This window comes from Beta vulgaris, chromosome 6 (genome assembly GCF_026745355.1).
Source record: "Beta vulgaris subsp. vulgaris cultivar EL10 chromosome 6, EL10.2, whole genome shotgun sequence".
In the NCBI taxonomy this organism is placed as follows: domain Eukaryota; kingdom Viridiplantae; phylum Streptophyta; class Magnoliopsida; order Caryophyllales; family Amaranthaceae; genus Beta; species Beta vulgaris.
The window spans coordinates 65,017,966-65,034,954 of NC_079207.1; the positions used below are offsets into that span (position 1 = coordinate 65,017,966).

General features: G+C 36.5%; 1 protein-coding gene across 5 annotated transcripts; it reads right to left on the reverse strand.

Moving 5' to 3' along the window:
* Positions 1-1,394: 1,394 nt before the first annotated feature.
* On the reverse strand, positions 1,395-13,553 carry LOC104897479 (putative pentatricopeptide repeat-containing protein At5g13230, mitochondrial). 5 transcript variants are annotated; one of them, XM_019250434.3, is made up of 6 exons: positions 10,598-13,553; positions 9,201-9,264; positions 7,032-7,437; positions 5,157-5,197; positions 1,911-2,056; positions 1,395-1,766 (listed from the first exon to the last, which is right to left on the reverse strand). In XM_019250434.3, the coding sequence occupies exon 1, from the start codon at positions 13,295-13,297 to the stop codon at positions 10,781-10,783; it is 2,517 nt and encodes an 838-aa protein (XP_019105979.1). In that variant the 5' UTR covers positions 13,298-13,553; the 3' UTR covers positions 1,395-1,766; positions 1,911-2,056; positions 5,157-5,197; positions 7,032-7,437; positions 9,201-9,264; positions 10,598-10,780. The 5 variants fall into 5 exon arrangements, with proteins under 5 accessions (XP_019105979.1, XP_010682665.1, XP_019105980.1 ...); XM_010684363.4 differs by lacking the exon at positions 1,911-2,056 and adding an exon at positions 8,721-8,764; XM_019250435.2 differs by lacking the exon at positions 1,911-2,056 and having other exon boundaries at positions 10,598-12,889; positions 13,024-13,254.
* Between the last annotated feature and the right edge of the window lie 3,436 nt (positions 13,554-16,989).

Here is a 16,989-nt window from a genome sequence, read left to right on the forward strand (position 1 = left end):
GTGCAATTTCAATTATTGATATTTTTCCTTATGTAATAAAAGAGATTATTTATAAAATTACACTAATACGATGCTAACAACATCTCACAAAATAATTATTTATTGATTAATAAAGAATATGTACAAAACTTACAATAATTGGTCCTTGATAAAACCCAAAATGTTCCAATAACTCCAAAAAGGAAATATATAACAGATTTATTGTTGAACCCTATACATCTATTATAATAGATATTATCTATGTCTAGATAAATTTGTAAATTTTTCAACATGTCATGTTGCTTGCAATTTGCATGGTATATTAATGTGAGGGTTTCTCAATTAGGGAAAATTTTATGTGTATAATTTACCCCTAATCAAAAAATAAACTACAATAGCAAATGTTTTGCAAAAATTATACTTCTTGTTTCTAAATAAGTGAACACTTCTTGTTTTCACGTTTGTCAATGCATTATTTTAACCATTAATATCTTCAATTATCAATAAGTAAAAATTATAAAAAGTTGATACTAAAAATTTTACATTCAGACGAATCTAACAAGATCCCACATGACTATGTTTTTTCTTAAATGTAAATCACCAAAGCTAATTAAAATTTAAACTGTGAATAGTAAATACTATGCAATTGTTGCATTTATTTAGAAACGGAGGAAGTATACAGCTTCTTTTGAAGTACTCTCCCCTCTCTCTTTTTCTTTTTCCATGATGAAAATGGTTACATCATCATGACAAATTGAATAATTTTATAGAAATTTTAAATGTGACTACACAAATGGAGGATCCTCTCCACCTAGAGTGGTTCTAAAGCTACAATAATTTTACAGAAAATTTAAATGTGCAAGGATGGAAACAGAAAAGGTATACTCAAAAGAAAAAAGAAGAAAAGGTATCTAAAGTTTAGTAAAATAACGTACGGAATTATGAGCTCGTTACACTTAAGCTTGCCTCTATATTAGGGTTAAGTCTCATGTTTTCTACGCACCTACCTTGATTAAACCATTTGTATTATAACCTCCAATTTGGCTAGTTTAGACATCTATTTTTTTTTCGAGCACAGAAATGTTTGTTGTCCATGACCCTTATTTGATTCGAAATGTCTTTCACAACTTATTTTGCAACTTCTCAATTTAACCCCAAAGTTCTCCACTGACCACTATGACTTCCCATAGGAATAGATATGTTTCAAAATACTCTCCTACGGCCCTAAAATGTATCCCACGGAGTTGGTTTCGAAATCCCGAGAATGTCCAAAAGCGCGTATACCATTCAAATTAAACTATTTCAGCCTCTTAAGAAATCACAACTTAAACCTGGTATCAGTGAATGATTAAGTTCGCTCAACATCAAAGAAGCAATTTGTTACAACAGCCACAGCTTCGGAAAGTGTACATCGATTTGCAGAAATTCCAACACTAATATCATTGCACCAGAAAATACGTATTTAAATACGTATAGACATTATAAAGTTTATGTTATAGTTAAATTTCGATTGGAAGCATGAACACTTAGTAAAATGCAAAATTATTTACAGGCAACTGAAGACAGGGAAGTAAATGAAAGTAATGAAAACTTAAACAGCTACTTGCCTACAGCCTACCTATCCACCACCACCTTAACTTTACTTTGCTACCAATATATGGCAGGTTGATGTCCCTCTCCAACACCTACTAATGCATGTTGAAACTATATCTCCAAAAATATTACACCTTTATCTGCATGTTAGTGTTGCAGCTGATGCAAAAGTTTCACCTACGTATTTGAGGAAGCTGCATCCAAAAAAGGTAAAACCATATCAATTTCTTCTCCAAAGACCTGAAATTATTCCAGATTTTTACCTTCATGTAACACTATACAGGTAAATGATCAACATACATGACACTAAGAACATAAATGTCAAAAAATAAATGTACCTGTCAAAAAAAAAAGAACATAAATGACTCCAAGTTTGTCTTAAACCTAGAGTAATCGATGCAACTCTGCACTCAGTTTCAGCGTGTCGATGAACAATCAGATAACTCAAATTATATCCATATCCTTCGTGAAAAGATTCCAATGACTAGAAATAGAAACAACAGATGAATAAGCTTTAAAACATGTGACGATGATAAACTGAATGTATATTTGGAAAGTAGTTTCTGGTATGGAAGTTCAGAGCAGGTTCTTCCAAGCTAATCAATGCAAAATCTGTCCTACATAAAATAATAGAGCAGTCCTTATGAGCAACAACACACAACATCCCAAAAGAATGTGTCGATACAACTACTAGGCCCAGTTTACATATTATGCAGAGTAGCGAAGCTGACCAGAAAAATAAATTCAAGTCAATTCCTCACTACACCATAAAACCAATGGCATTGATGTAGCTAGTGCCTAGGGGCTCAGGCAGCTGAATAAACACAAGTGCAAAAGCAAAGAGTAAGGTTCAGAGTGCGTTATATAAGATGATCCGCCTGAGATGATTAAATTATAAGGATATTATCTCTTAAGGAGATTGTCTAGTCTAATTAATCGTGTTCTGCAGTAGCCTAACTATTCTAGCACAAGGAACCAAAATCAAGTAAACAAGCTCCAATACACATGGAATAGAGCTAGGGCTGAGAAGGAAAGATAAAAGAACTTTCACAATATGTAACTCGTACTGTAACAAACAAAAAAAAAGTTAAATGCACAAATAAGGAATATTATAGTTGCTCTGTCATTTTAGGGCATAACTTTAGCAGCAAATCTAGTCAATGTTTGAAGAAGATGAACTGTTGCTTTCTGAGAGATATATCACTTAGGAAGTTGATGGGATTAGATATAAAAACAAGTTCACATCAAGCAGACCTACCTGATTATTCATTCTCTGATTCCAGTCAGAAGATAACAGAAGCATGCTTTATGTACTAATTTGATACATGTTTACCAGCCAAACAATCCAACCATGAAGCCTCTGAAAATGACTCCTTTGTAATTATGACTATGAAATTCAACCAGAACATATTGCTGTCTACAGCATCAATGCATCAAAACCCATATACAGCTACCCTGCTCAACTAAGACAACAATTTTTATGATATTATCTCATCTACATATCTGGATATCACACACCACAACAATGGCAAGATCATAACTGGCACATTATTGTTGTGCACACTTCATGGTATAATGACACATGTAGCTGAGAGTAGTCCCCAAACCATGGTTCACTTCAAGTGACAATGATGTTAACTCATCTCTAATGTTAATCGACTCACTTTAGATATTAAGGGAAGCTGCATGTCACATTTGTGGCTTTGCATTTTACATATTTCCTGAACTCTTAATAACTAAAGGTTCATGACCACCAACCTCAATATCCAAGCAAAGGAAAAACAAATAAGAAAAGGACTAGATGCCAATTTTTAGTCCCACAGAAAATGATTCAAGCATGGAAAAGTATATTACGTTGCCATTAATACATGTTAAAACTTCGTTAGTGTGGACAATGAGATCAAGATGAGCTTCTTAAAAGTCAAAAGTTTAATGAACGTAGATGCACCAATCAACACCACCAAATTACATCATGTAGCACTTCTAGTGATGGGTCACCTAACCCCTTAAAACATTATTGTCAAACTTGGGCAGCGGTTTTTGCGACACGCAATTGAGTACTACATTAGATAAGATCTTCCACTGATTTCAGTTTACTTAATTGCAAACGACTTATATCATAGTAACATTATTGTCAAACTTGGGCAGCCAATTTTGCGACACGTAATTGAGTACTACATCAGATAAGATCTTCCACTGATTTCAATTTACTTAGAATTGCAAACGACTTATATCATAGTAATCCTTCTAGTCCCTCTACTAATTGGACCTTTTGGTTTCCACTAGACCTCCAGAGGTATCAGGCATGTCCAGCAAGGACACGCGGGCTAGCGTATGACACTTATAGACACTTCCAACTAAATAAATATATGTAGAAGTCTTTGTAGTTCATACCCCATATTGGTATACTTGTTGAAGCAACACAAATCAAACAGTAGATCTACTAATCAAGGATCTAGGGAACTTGCATGCTTACAAAAGTAGAGAAAAGGATTAATGGTGTATTCTCTTCACCTTAGGGGGAAAAAAAAAGACGTTTCAAGTCTAATGAGTTCAAATAATTCAAAACAGTTTCAATAAGTTCAGAATAGATCCAATAAGATCTACCACCTTAAACAATAAGCTTCAATAAGGTTACATAAGTTCAGTTCAAATATGTTCAAAAACAATAAGGTGAATATAACACAACCTAAGGCTTCCCTCTTTTCACAAGAAAACCCCTTGTTTAAAACTTATTGGCCCTTATCAACTTATTTCAGAGTGACTTAGAGTTAGGCAGCTCTTGATCGAACTTGTTAGAACTTATTGGCCCTTCTTTCAACTTATCTAAACCTATTAGAACTTTATTGGTGCTCACCTAAACTTATCTAAACTTATTGTGCCTTATTTGAGCTTATCGACTCTTATGTGAACTTATTTTTCCCAAACCCACTTTTTCAAGGTGACAAGTACAAAGCCTTTACCTACCCCCATGACTAGAAATAGCACTCCAATTATCCTCTTTCTACTCAGTTCTAAATATCATCATAAGGCACTGAAAAAGGCTCCTAATTACCTTTCCAAAATGCTAGGGAAAGAAATATAAGAAAGAGGAGAATCATTACTAGGCTTTGTTGCTGAATACAGAGGATATTTATGTTGATGCACACAATCAAATATGTACTACGGTGCAAAGATAACATGCTCCACAGTTCTAGCCTAGAGAATTAGAAGCAGAGAAAAGCTACTAGAAGACAAGAAAGGAAAAAGAACTAGTGATATAAATACAAAACAATCTGAAGAACTGATATAGAATACGAGATATAACCCTGATATCTTGTCTGTAACACTAAATTGCTTATGAACAGACAATTTTTCAGTTGCTAGGGCATAAATTATTTACGTCTACAGAAACATACATGCAGAGTACTTATAAAATAAGCATATTAGTAGCTTAAGCTCAATATTCCACACAGCCAGAAGACTTAAGCTGCTATTAGTTTTGGGAATCAGACAGGAAGGAAAACAAAGTTAAGCACACCCTTTCCTGATTTATATAGCAGTATAGCACAGAAGGAGAAGAGGAAGGAAGGGGAAATAATTACCAGGTATCATTTCCATTCTCCAAGACTCCATGCAAAATCACCTGTGGAAACAGTAGTTAATTACTGCAGCCTTTTTGTCAGCACTAAGTCAGCAACTCATGAAACAAGCATAAAAAATTTCAAGAGAAAAACATGTGCCAATTTCAGGAATCCCGGATTCTGGATCATTATATAGAAGGAAATGAAGATGGACTGCCAGAAGAACCACCACTAATTTCTATTATAGATTAGCTTTTTTGAACTAAATATTCCCCTTATATTGTCAGTGCTAAATTGAACCTACATTCAACATTTACTCCACACTATTAGTTCCATTCACCCCCATCAATAAGTATATCATCACTGGTGTGGGGAGGTTGTGAAACTCGTAAAACATTAATCAGCTGAAAGTTTGACAAAGCCATGGGACAATCGATTTATCCATATTGAGAAGGTGCACAGATGAATTTAATAACAATAGCCCATCAAAACTACATCACTAATCCATCCATATTCACTGCCCGCACTCTACTCATGCATATGGAGCATGTTTCGAACCATAGAGTGATTTTATAACGAATTATCTTCTTGTCCCTTGATCATAAAACCTTATAGTTGTTTAACGTAATCTTTAAAATTGTCATTTAAGGATGCGGACTAAACATCGAGTTGATATATCTTCCACTTGTGGGGTGTCGTAAGTGACATCAACATTCTCATTAAGTCTAGCCAAGTAACACGAGCGAATACTTCTGCATATAGGCAAGAACATATTCTTCCCTTGGCACCTTAATCTTTGAGCCTATTTAACACCTATAGCCTTAAGGCCTTGTCACGAACAGTTAAGTTCCATATACTATTATATTCTATTGCAAGTATCTCCTCTCTCATAGTAGAACTCCATACTTCTTCCTCAATGGCTTTGTTTCCTCGAAGTTGATGAAGTTCATGGTCCGCATAGAAAGCAAAACAAGCCAACTTATTCATTCTCTTCGTAGATGTCTCAAAGGCCACTTATAACTGATGGGTGATTTCAATGATGTAACTGACACTGTAAAGAATATGTACTGCTTCTGCTTGCTGATTGTGAAGTTGGCACCTTCTTAAGACAATGATTTTGTTATCTTAATGGTTTTTGACACAGACCAAGCACCATTAGAACCATACAATCATTTGTGGACCATTGGAACCAATATCTCAAGGAGGTAATACTTTGTCGAGGATCATAGCAAGGTGTATATGCTGAAAGAAAATTCAGCAGTATTTTGTACTTTCACAGAATTCAAGGCACTACTAAAACTAGAAAGAGATGCAAAAGAAAAAAGTTGTGATTATTTGAGAGAAATGTTCATTATAACGAAATTTTGTTCCAGGGGGCGTGTTAAGAATAAGAAAAACAATAAACTTAAATTTGGAAAACTAAGAGGATATCATTACCTTGTAATCAGAGGTAATTGTTGAAATAAGTTGTTGACCTTAAAGAATAAACATTTTATAATGACAGAAGAATGTTAACTATTCCGTGGATAGACCTTATTATTGGTCACGAAGGAACATAGGTCATGCTGGGCGGATCAACAGAAGAGCAAAGAGATGGGAAAGATGAGAGAAAGAGAAGTGAGCACATGTTATATTAAAATCCCTTCTAACTTGACCCTACTCTTATACCCATCTGGATACCCTACTCAAAAACCAGGCCTAGTTGTAAAACCTCTTATATTTTCGTTCTCGGATATAAGTGGAAGAAAGTTGTGATTATTTGCAACATACACACAAGAAAAATAGAAAAGAAAAGCTCATTCTATTGAGGGGGCGTAAATCTATCAAAGTTTAGACTTCAGACAACACAGATGAGTATCTAATATTCTAATTAGCAGAAATAAGACAGAGCTATACCTGTAGTACTACTCACTTTATGGAGAAAAGCAAGTAGCCCGCACAGCTTGAGTCAAAAGACACGTTGCTTAGGAGCTGAATAGAATATCAAGGATTTGAAAAGAAATGCTAAAAAATGATGCCTTAACACCTTCGTTCCCAGGAGATGAAAGATGCTGAACTCAGCTTCAGCATGAATAGCACTCCCGCATCATCTAAATTGCATATAGAACATCCAATGTCGAAAACAAAAAGGAATATTGCAGTGTGTTAATCATCCACAGGAATCTTTAATTTAGATTAGAATCTTCTATCTCCATCAATGATAATACACCCAGTTTGTATCCTGTCAAGGAACGACTAGCATAGTGATTTCAATGTACATAGCCCCATCCATGAATAGAAGACAGAAGTCCCGAAACGGCCTCTGCACCAAGAACAGGGACAATTAAATTCTTTTCCCAAAAAAAAGCACGAAAGAGACAAGAGTAACAGATATGAGAAATATGTAAGATTAGGAAAAATAAGTGTAATAGATACTTGACACAAAATAGATTGAAGAGGTGGTCGCACAGCTAGTCTATGGTGGGATGTTCTCATATTTAGCATATACGTTGATGATGGATTGTTCACTGGTAATTGATGTTGGATAATTCAAATTTGCAAGTCTGAAGAGATTTGAAATGACAATTGTGGGCTAATGTTTTCTTTTTCTTGATACAGAGTAGAGCCGAATCAAAGTGAAAATAGAATTTCGAATTGCTGAAGAAAGATTAACAGAATCTTGACAAATTTATAATGGATTAATGCAAACCAATCAGCAATTCAGCATTTAAACATCCAATATCACCAGGCTGGATTTTGTATATGGAGTTGGGCTTGTTAGGAGACACTTAAAGAATCAGTAGAGCACAGCAAAAAGAACTATAAGGTGTATTAAGGGTACTTCAGATTTTGGGATGATTTATTCCTATCATCCTATGAAGATGAAGTAAAAGTGTTCCGTTACCCTGATAATGATTAGGCGGCAATTAAGATGATAGAAAAAACACACTTTTACCTGGAATATCAACATAAGCTTAATCAAGTTGTGAAACCGGATAGAAAGCAGGTTCCTATGCATGTGAGGACTAAAAAACTCCTACAAGAACTTGGTCACTTGCAACAAAACTTGCTAAAATCCAGTACAGCATGAAAAGAAGCAATCACTTTGGTACAACATTCCCTTTCCTTGGAGATCAAGTTAACCAAGGAACAACCATGTTGAAGTAATGTAACACTACTATTGTAGATTTTTAGTACCACTGAGTAAACTGTAGATATTCTAACTAAGCACTTACCACTTCATATGTTCGAAAATTTATGAGAAATGTCTGTCCTAATAAAATTTAAGTATAAGGGGGCATGTTTATAATAAGAAAATTAGTTAATTTAAACTTGGAAAACTATAATAATGTGATTACCTTGTAATAAGAGGTAGTAGTTTCTTTAAGATTTTAATCCTAATTATTAGCACCTTATAGTGACAAGAGAGTGTTCGGCTGTTCGCTATGTTGTGAACAGACCTCATCATTAGTCGAGGTTAGAGCACAGTGGGTATATAGCAGGAGGATAACGAGCGGGTCAATGGAAGAACAAGGAGATAGAAAGAGGAGAGAAAGAGAAGTGAGCACATGTAAAAAACTAAACCATATGTAATTCTTTTTTTACCTTATCTTTTCTCTTCTACAAAGTATTGGCCTGCAATCTTGGCCCTGCATTGACAATTTGACACTAAGTCCAACCTCATAAGTAATAAAAGCTCTTTTATATTGACCCTGCCTTTATACCCATTAGGCTACCCTACTTGTTAGTCCTGCCTAGTTGTGAACGCTTATATTTTCGCTTTATGATATATAGGAGGTTGTGATCAATTTGCAATATGCGCACATGAAAATTAGATTATTATTTTTTTTTTTTTGGTGAGGGGGTGTTAATTTATCAAACTTTATAGACTTTAGACAACAAGGACGGAGTATTCAATTAACGAAGAAAAGAAAGAGCTATACATGTGTCTCTTTATGGAGAAGTTCAAGTACCCTGCACTGCCTCAGTCTAAGACACATTGCTTAGGAGCTAATAAAATACTAAGGAATCGTCATGAATTTTGCTTCAAATAAAAAAAAAAATACACACTAACTGCCTTTGTACCTTTAGTCCCATAGGATGAAATATACTGGACTCATCTTCAACGAGAATCACACTCCTGCCGTATCTGAAATTGCATAAAGAACATCCAATATCAGCAATCAGCATGAGATGCTGAGATGAAAAAGGAGTTACAGAAAGAAAATTGCAGAGTGTTAAATATCCACAGGAATCTTAAAAACAGATTAGCATATTTTTATTGTCAGCAAAAATCATACACCCAGTTTGCATCCAGCCAAGGAATAACTAGGGAAAGTATAGCCTCGTCCCTTAACAGAAGAGAGAGAGGTCCCCAAACGGCCTCCAGACAAAGAACAGCGTAAATAGACACTTCTATACAATAAAATTGTAAGATAAGCAAAAGTATGTACTGTAAATATTCACATTTAGGCCTTCTATTAGATTATACTTCATTTCTTTACGTAATTTTATCTATTTCAAAATCAATATTCCTGATAGTGTCCATCCTACAATACTCAGCATCAACAATCTAATCGCAATTTGTGTTCTATATTCATAGACAATAATCATGTATAATGATAGCACATAGAGATTTCACTTGATCTGGAAACTAGAGTTGCCCAACTCTCAAATTAAAGCACAGAACATGAGGCAGGCTTGCCTAAATATTACTACCTCTGTCCCTTTAAATCCACTTAGAAATATGTTATCACATATTTGAGAGTCTAGGTTTCTCACGCTTCTGCCAAAAGTCAAACAAGTCAAACTCTAAATATGAGAGTCCATGATGGCTCAAGATGAAGTCAATCAAATATAGAAAATCCAAAAAGATATACAGTAATACAAGCCACTGGTTAAAATACAGATTTTCATATGTACCAGGTGCTATTACAACATGGAAATCTCCAACCTAACTTTTTTTTGTTGATTACGAAATCATATGGACAGTCATATATCCTAAAAAAAAGATTTTGGGTGAACGGTTGTTTCGAAAGATAAAGCTTGCCTCAAAAAGTTCATATCAACTATAGAATACCCTCTGTAAATTGGAACTTGCTCATATAAGAAGAGGGGTATTCCTAGCAATTACAAGTGAGAAATTCGATCCTGAAAAGTACAAAATCCGGCACAAGGAAATTCTGGTGTGATATCATCTTCAATGAGCCAATAACAGATAAAAGGGTAATATCATCCTGTCAATCATGTGTGCCTTAACTAAGGACATATCTCAATCTACAAGACTCAACAACAACAAAGACGGCCAACTGCCACAAGCAATATGTGCAGAGTCGCAAATGTATGCAGCCTTACCCCTATCTAGACGAAACTAGACTAGACAAGAGGCTACTTTCAACCACAAAAAATTACAAAACTCATCATACAGACACCTTTTGCACCAGCAGCTGCTAAAGAATTAGTAAGCATGTGCAGTAACTTACCACGTTAGAGACTAGGTACTTTCACAAGTATCTAAAATCAGCTCGTGGTGACTCCACATCGACCTAGTACATAACCATCTTCCATGAAAGAACAACGTTATGGAACATTTTAAATTGTGGAACCAGTCAAATAGACGAAACAAGAATATCCGCAACTTGTGTTTCGTATTGCACTGTGAGATTTCACCAATAATCACCACAGGAGCAAACACCGTCCGCAAAGTGGTGGAACCGATTTATATCCCGGACGACAATTTCTCGATGAACAACCTTTGATATGAGCTTAACTGCCACATGACAATCTGCACATATTCGAAGATTCTTTAGTATACGAACTGGACTACCCACAGGTGTTCTAACTAATGCAAATGCCAAAGCTAGTCTTTCACTATGTGACCACACGAGGCGCTCTTTTTCTTCATCTTCTACATCAAGCATAACAACATTGCAATTAGCAATGTATCCTTCTCTTATAATTCTCATCTTTAGCCATTCAAGAATCCCCTTGATTAGTCTTATATCAGGATGTGATGTATCACCAACAGTGAAATAATGTGCTTCACCCTGTATCTCCACCCAGCTTAACCCTGGTTCTTTCTTCACTCCTTTCATTTTCATGCTGTTCCTGACATGAGCTACATGTCCCCATCTCTTTACAGAGGCATAGATATTAGATAGTAGCACATAAGCTGACTCGTCCTGTGGCTCCAGTTCAAGCACATGTTCAGCTGCCACTTTCCCCAACTCAACATTCTTGTGTATGACACAAGCTCCAAGAACAGCACGCCAGACCATTACACTAGGTTCAAATGGCATTTCCGTAATCAATTTCATAGCCTTATCAAGATTGCCTGATCTCCCGAAAAGCCACACCATACATGTATAATGCTCTATGCATGGTTCTACGCCATAGTTCTCGATCATAGAGGTGAAATGAGCTCGTCCTTCATCTAATAGTCCCATGTTACTGCAGGCTGATAAAACACTAACAAAAGTTAGCTTGCTTGGCTTACAGTTTGTTCCCTGCATCCTCTCGAACATTATTAGTGCCTCCTTTCCAAAGCCATTCATGGCATATGCTGAAATGATAGCATTCCATGAAACTTCATCTCGTGTAATCATCATGTCAAAAACTAAACGAGCAGGCTTAATGTTTCCACACTTGGCGTACATATCTATCAAAGAATTACCTACCACACTATCTTTGTCAAATTTCGTTTTAACAGTGAAGGCATGGATCTGCATCCCAGGATCAGCTGCTGCTAAGCCAGCACAAGCACAAAGTGCACTAGAATATGTTACCTCAGTTGGTAGCACGTTGTGCTCAAGCATACACCGAAACATCATCAAAGCTTTCTCGCCATCCCCTAATTGGCCATAGCCAACAATCATAGTGTTCCAAGAGACATCATTCACGTTTGCTGCGGCGTCGAACAATACCAGTGAATCCTCTGTCCTTCCACACTTTGCATAAACATCCATAAGGGCATTAGACACAAATACATTAGAATCAAGGCCGACCTTTAAGACAATGCAGTGCATCTGCTTCCCCATATTCAGACTGGTCATACTCGCACAAGCCTGCAACATACTAGCTAAAGTAAACTCGTTAGGCATGACAGAAGCTTGCCTCATTTGATGGAATATATCCATAGCCAAACCGCTCTGGTCAGTCTGTGCACAGCGTGCAATCATAAAACTCCACGGGATAACATCCTTTATTGGCATATCCTTAAATACTAGCTCCGCTTCACAAATGTCTCCAAATTTAGTATACAAGTCAAGAAGAGCAATACCCACATAGTTGTCCTTCTCATAACCAGTCTTTAAAGCACACCCATGTAAAGTCTTGGCAACACACACTCCCCCCAAACCAATACAAGCCTTCAATCCACTAGCCAAAGTGAAATTATTGGGCATGAAACCAACCATCCGCATTTCTAAAAAAAGCCGCAACGACTCGTCAAAACAACCATTCTCAGCATACGCAGCCATCATTCCACTCCAAGAAATCATATCTTTACACAAAATCCCATCAAAGACATCCCTCGCAATATCCACAAAACCACACATGGCATAGGAATCAATAAGAGCAGTACCCACAAATGCATTACTATCCTGTCCAACCTTATAAATACAAGCATGAACATTCCAACCCAATTCCGGGCGTTCCATACTCACAAACATCTTCAAAATAGTACTAAAAACAAAGGGATTCAATTCATGACCTTCCCTATGAAGCAACAAAAAAAACCACATAGCTTCATCAAAGCAAGCAGCTTTACTTAGTCCCTGAATTAAAGTTACAAATGAAATAGTATTTCTCTTAGGCATTTCATCAAACAGTTTACATGCATCATGAAGTAGGTCAGATTTCACGTATAAATTGAGCATAACATTGCTGCCAAAAAGGTCCAGACAATTACCTTTCTTGAGAACTTGACAATGAAAGGCTTTGCCTTTGATAATGTCGTGATTTTGCACGCATTGTTGAATTGCACTTCCATATGCGTAGGAATTGAACTCCCCAAGTGAGAAAAAGGGTGTAAAAGTTGCGTAATTTGTGCAGTAATAATCTTGGTTGTGTTGAGTAGCTTGTGATGTAAATGTTTGCTCTTTTAGAAGGATGCCATTGAAGCGAGGAGATGTGTTGATTATCCATGGTAACTGCGTACCAGTTTTGCGCAACAATTTAATCATACGACCTTCGACTAAAGAATGCTTTGCTTTGTTGGTTAGAGTTAGACTTAGTAGTAGCCAAGAGGTGATACAAGACTAGAGGTGATCAAGATTAGCCCGGATTGGCTCGATTTTGAGCGGGTTTTGGGCATATTTTTTTTGGCCTTATTTTAGGGGGTGTTTAGTTAGGGTATTTTTAATGGAACGACATTCATTCCATTATTTGGTTAGGCATATTTAGGATAGAGTCTCATATCCAATGGTATCTATCCCCATTTCTCTAGAATCCAATCTCCCCTCCCCCTAAAGGGGCGTTTGGTATAAATAGTGTAAATGAAATAGAAAGGATTTAATAAGAAGGAAAAAGGGTAATGATAAGTGTTACCTTTATTTGATGTTTGGTATAATGGTGGAATGGGAACAATATGAGAAGATTATGATTGAGGAAGGAAATGGATTTTGTTTTCACTAGTTTAACAAGGGTAACAAATGGGAGGATTGTATTACCCTTTGGAAACGGTTTTTGTTACTTATAACTCATATCAAACAACTAGAAATGAAAACACTTACTTGAATCTGTTTCCAACATAAAAAAAATTCATACCAAACACCCTATAAGTTTCTAACTCCAGTCCCCTCTAGTTTCAAACTCTAATGTGTGTGGAAGGGAAAGATAGGTTAAACCCTAGACGAGAGAAGCCCACTCTGGTTGCTGGCCACTTCGCCGGCGACTCTTGCGGCCGTCTCACCGCCGCTGCACTACTTCCAGTTATTTCAATGGTGATTGGTGTTTTTGTCGTAATTCCTGTATCTTATAGTTTTGCCTCTTCGAGATTCAACAATTCTAGTCAGGAGAGATTGCAAACAGCTGATGGTGATTTGTAGATATTAAAGTAGGTACTATCATATTCCCTTTCTAAATTTCTTATCAATTTGTCATTCCTGGTAAGTATGAAGCTAAAAAGTATAGTAACACTTTTTCTCAATTTTTGTCTTTTTTTATATATATAAATTTATGTATTTTTTTAATTTTTGTCTTTTTTATGTATAAATTTATGTATTTTTTTAATATAAATCTCTGTGTTGTAAAGCTTTGGTATTGAATTTGAGCATGCTTTATGGCTACTTGGATTTTGGACACTATATGGATATTGGGGTTCTAGATCCATTCCAAAAGTGAACCAAAAGCAGCAATGAACATTGAATCCATTACAGGATTGAACCAAACAGTTTGAAATTGGTATGGGGCTTTGGATCCATACCACCCTAGTATGGACATCCATACCATTCTATTCCAGTTCAGTGAACCAAACATGGCCTTGATATAATCTTCTAATTTCGTTAGAAAATATATCCAAAGTTTATTGCACTTGATTTTAACTATAGTTAAAGAAGCGTAAAATTGAAACAATTATGAAAGATTCATTCAATTCATTACTAAGCAAAACACTAGAACTACATATACATTGACAACCTAATGTATAACCATATCAAAAAATAGGAAACTAACTCCTACAAAACCGCCTAGGATATTGACTCAATATACACCTACTATATTTACATTATACTTCATATAATATCAAATCAGATTCGATATTATTGATATCATTTTCACACTCCCCCTCAAGTTGGACCACTTGGGAGACCAAGACCCAACTTGTGTTGTAAATGATTAAACGCTTCATTTCCAAGTGCCTTGGTAAATAAATCTGCTACTTGCTCCTTGCTCCGAACATGCATTGTCTTAATAGTATTATTAACAAGATGTTGCCTAATGAAATGACAATCTATTTCAATATGCTTTGTTCTATCATGAATTACCAGGTTCTTTGCAATGTGAATTGCCGCTTGATTGTCACAATACAACATCATCGAATTTGTATGAAAAACTCCCAACGAGGCCAAGAATGATTTTAGCCAAATTAATTCGCTAGTAGCACTTGCCATTGCACGGTATTCAGCTTCCGCCGTTGACTTCGATACTGTTGCTTGTCTTTTTGCTCTCCACGAAACAGGAGATGAACCAAGAGCGACATAGTACCCGCTCAAGGATCTTCGTGTTAATGAGCATCTTTCATAATCTGAGTCACAGTAGCCTTGTAATTCCAAATCTGAATCCTTGCTCAAGACAATGCCTTTACTTGGTTAGACTTTATGTACCTGACAACTCTCTTCTCGGACTGCTCACAAAACGTGACAGTATGTGGACAGCGTATGTACACCAAATCCGGCTGTCTTATTGTCAAGTAAACCAATCGTCCAACCAGCCTTCTATATTTCATAGCATGTTTGAGTAAATAACCATTCGCAAGCTCCAGTTTATGATCAGTCTCCATGGGTGTATAGGCTGGCTTTGCTCCGTTCATTCCCGCTTCTTCAATTATCCCCAAAGCATACTTACGTTGATTAAGAAATAATCCTTTTTTCCCATGAGCCACTTCAATTCCTAGGAAGTACTTTAGCTTTCCCAAGTCCTTAATTCCAAAATTTGTATCAAGGAACTTCTTAAAGTTGGTGCTTGCGGTATTGTCGTTACTAACAATTATCATGTCATCGACATATACCAATACCCCAATGAAAATCTTCCCATTGTTATAGGTGAATAAAGAATAGTCGGCTAAGGATTGAACGAAACCATACCTTTTCAAAGAATTTGTAAGTTTTGCAAACTAGTTTCGTGAGGCTTGTTTCAAGCCATATATTGATTTCAATAGTCTACAAACTTTGTGCTCCCCCTGTCGTTCAAATCCTTGAGGAAGCCACATGTACACATCTTCTTCTAAATCACCATGCAAGAAGGCATTATTTACATCTAGTTGATCAATGTGCCATTTCTTTGCAACCGCCACGGCCAACAAGCATCGAACACTGGTCATTTTTGCGACTGGTGCGTAAGTTTCATGGTAATCAATCCCCTCTACTTGCGTGAAACCTTGAGCCACCAATCTTGCTTTGTAATGTTCAATTATACGTACCGTCAGCCCTGTACCTGACTTTATAAACCCACTTACATCCAATGGGCTTTTTTTCAATTGGTAAATTGACCACTTTCCAAGTCCCGTTATTCTCGAGTGCTGTGATTTCTTTGTGCATTGCTTTGCGCCATTTCGGATCACCTGCTGCCTCACGGTAACACCCTGGTTCTCGCACTTCATCAAGCTTCGCCAAGTATGATCTGTGGGTGTTAGGAAAACAATCCGTAATAACATAATCTACTAGAGGGTAACGAGTACTTGATTGCGAGGAGTTTGATTGGCTATGGAGGGCATTTGTGATGGGTTTTTCGAGCCTCATGGATTTGCACACATAGTCCTTTTTCCAATACGGTTCCCTTCTCTCCCTTGCTCCTCGACCAACATTCTCCCTCTGCTCACTTTCAGGTGATGCTGCCCCTGTAATATCCTCGGATCCCTGCACATTTTCGGGCAATGCTACCCCTACAGCACCATCTGGTTCCTGATTGATGTTGCTGCCATGAATTTCTTCTTCCTGGTTTACGTCATTTTCAAGTGGTGTTCCTATGTGCAGCTCTTCAGATTCATTGTTTTCCAAATACTCATCAAGTTGCTCAACATAATTATTATTTTCAGCCATGTGAGTAATAGGAACATTGGAACCAACTGGGGTGTAAAATGGGTAGACATGCTCGAAGAAGTGTACATCTCTTGAAACAAATAATCGTCGTATACTTTCCAGCCTTTTTTTACTGTGGG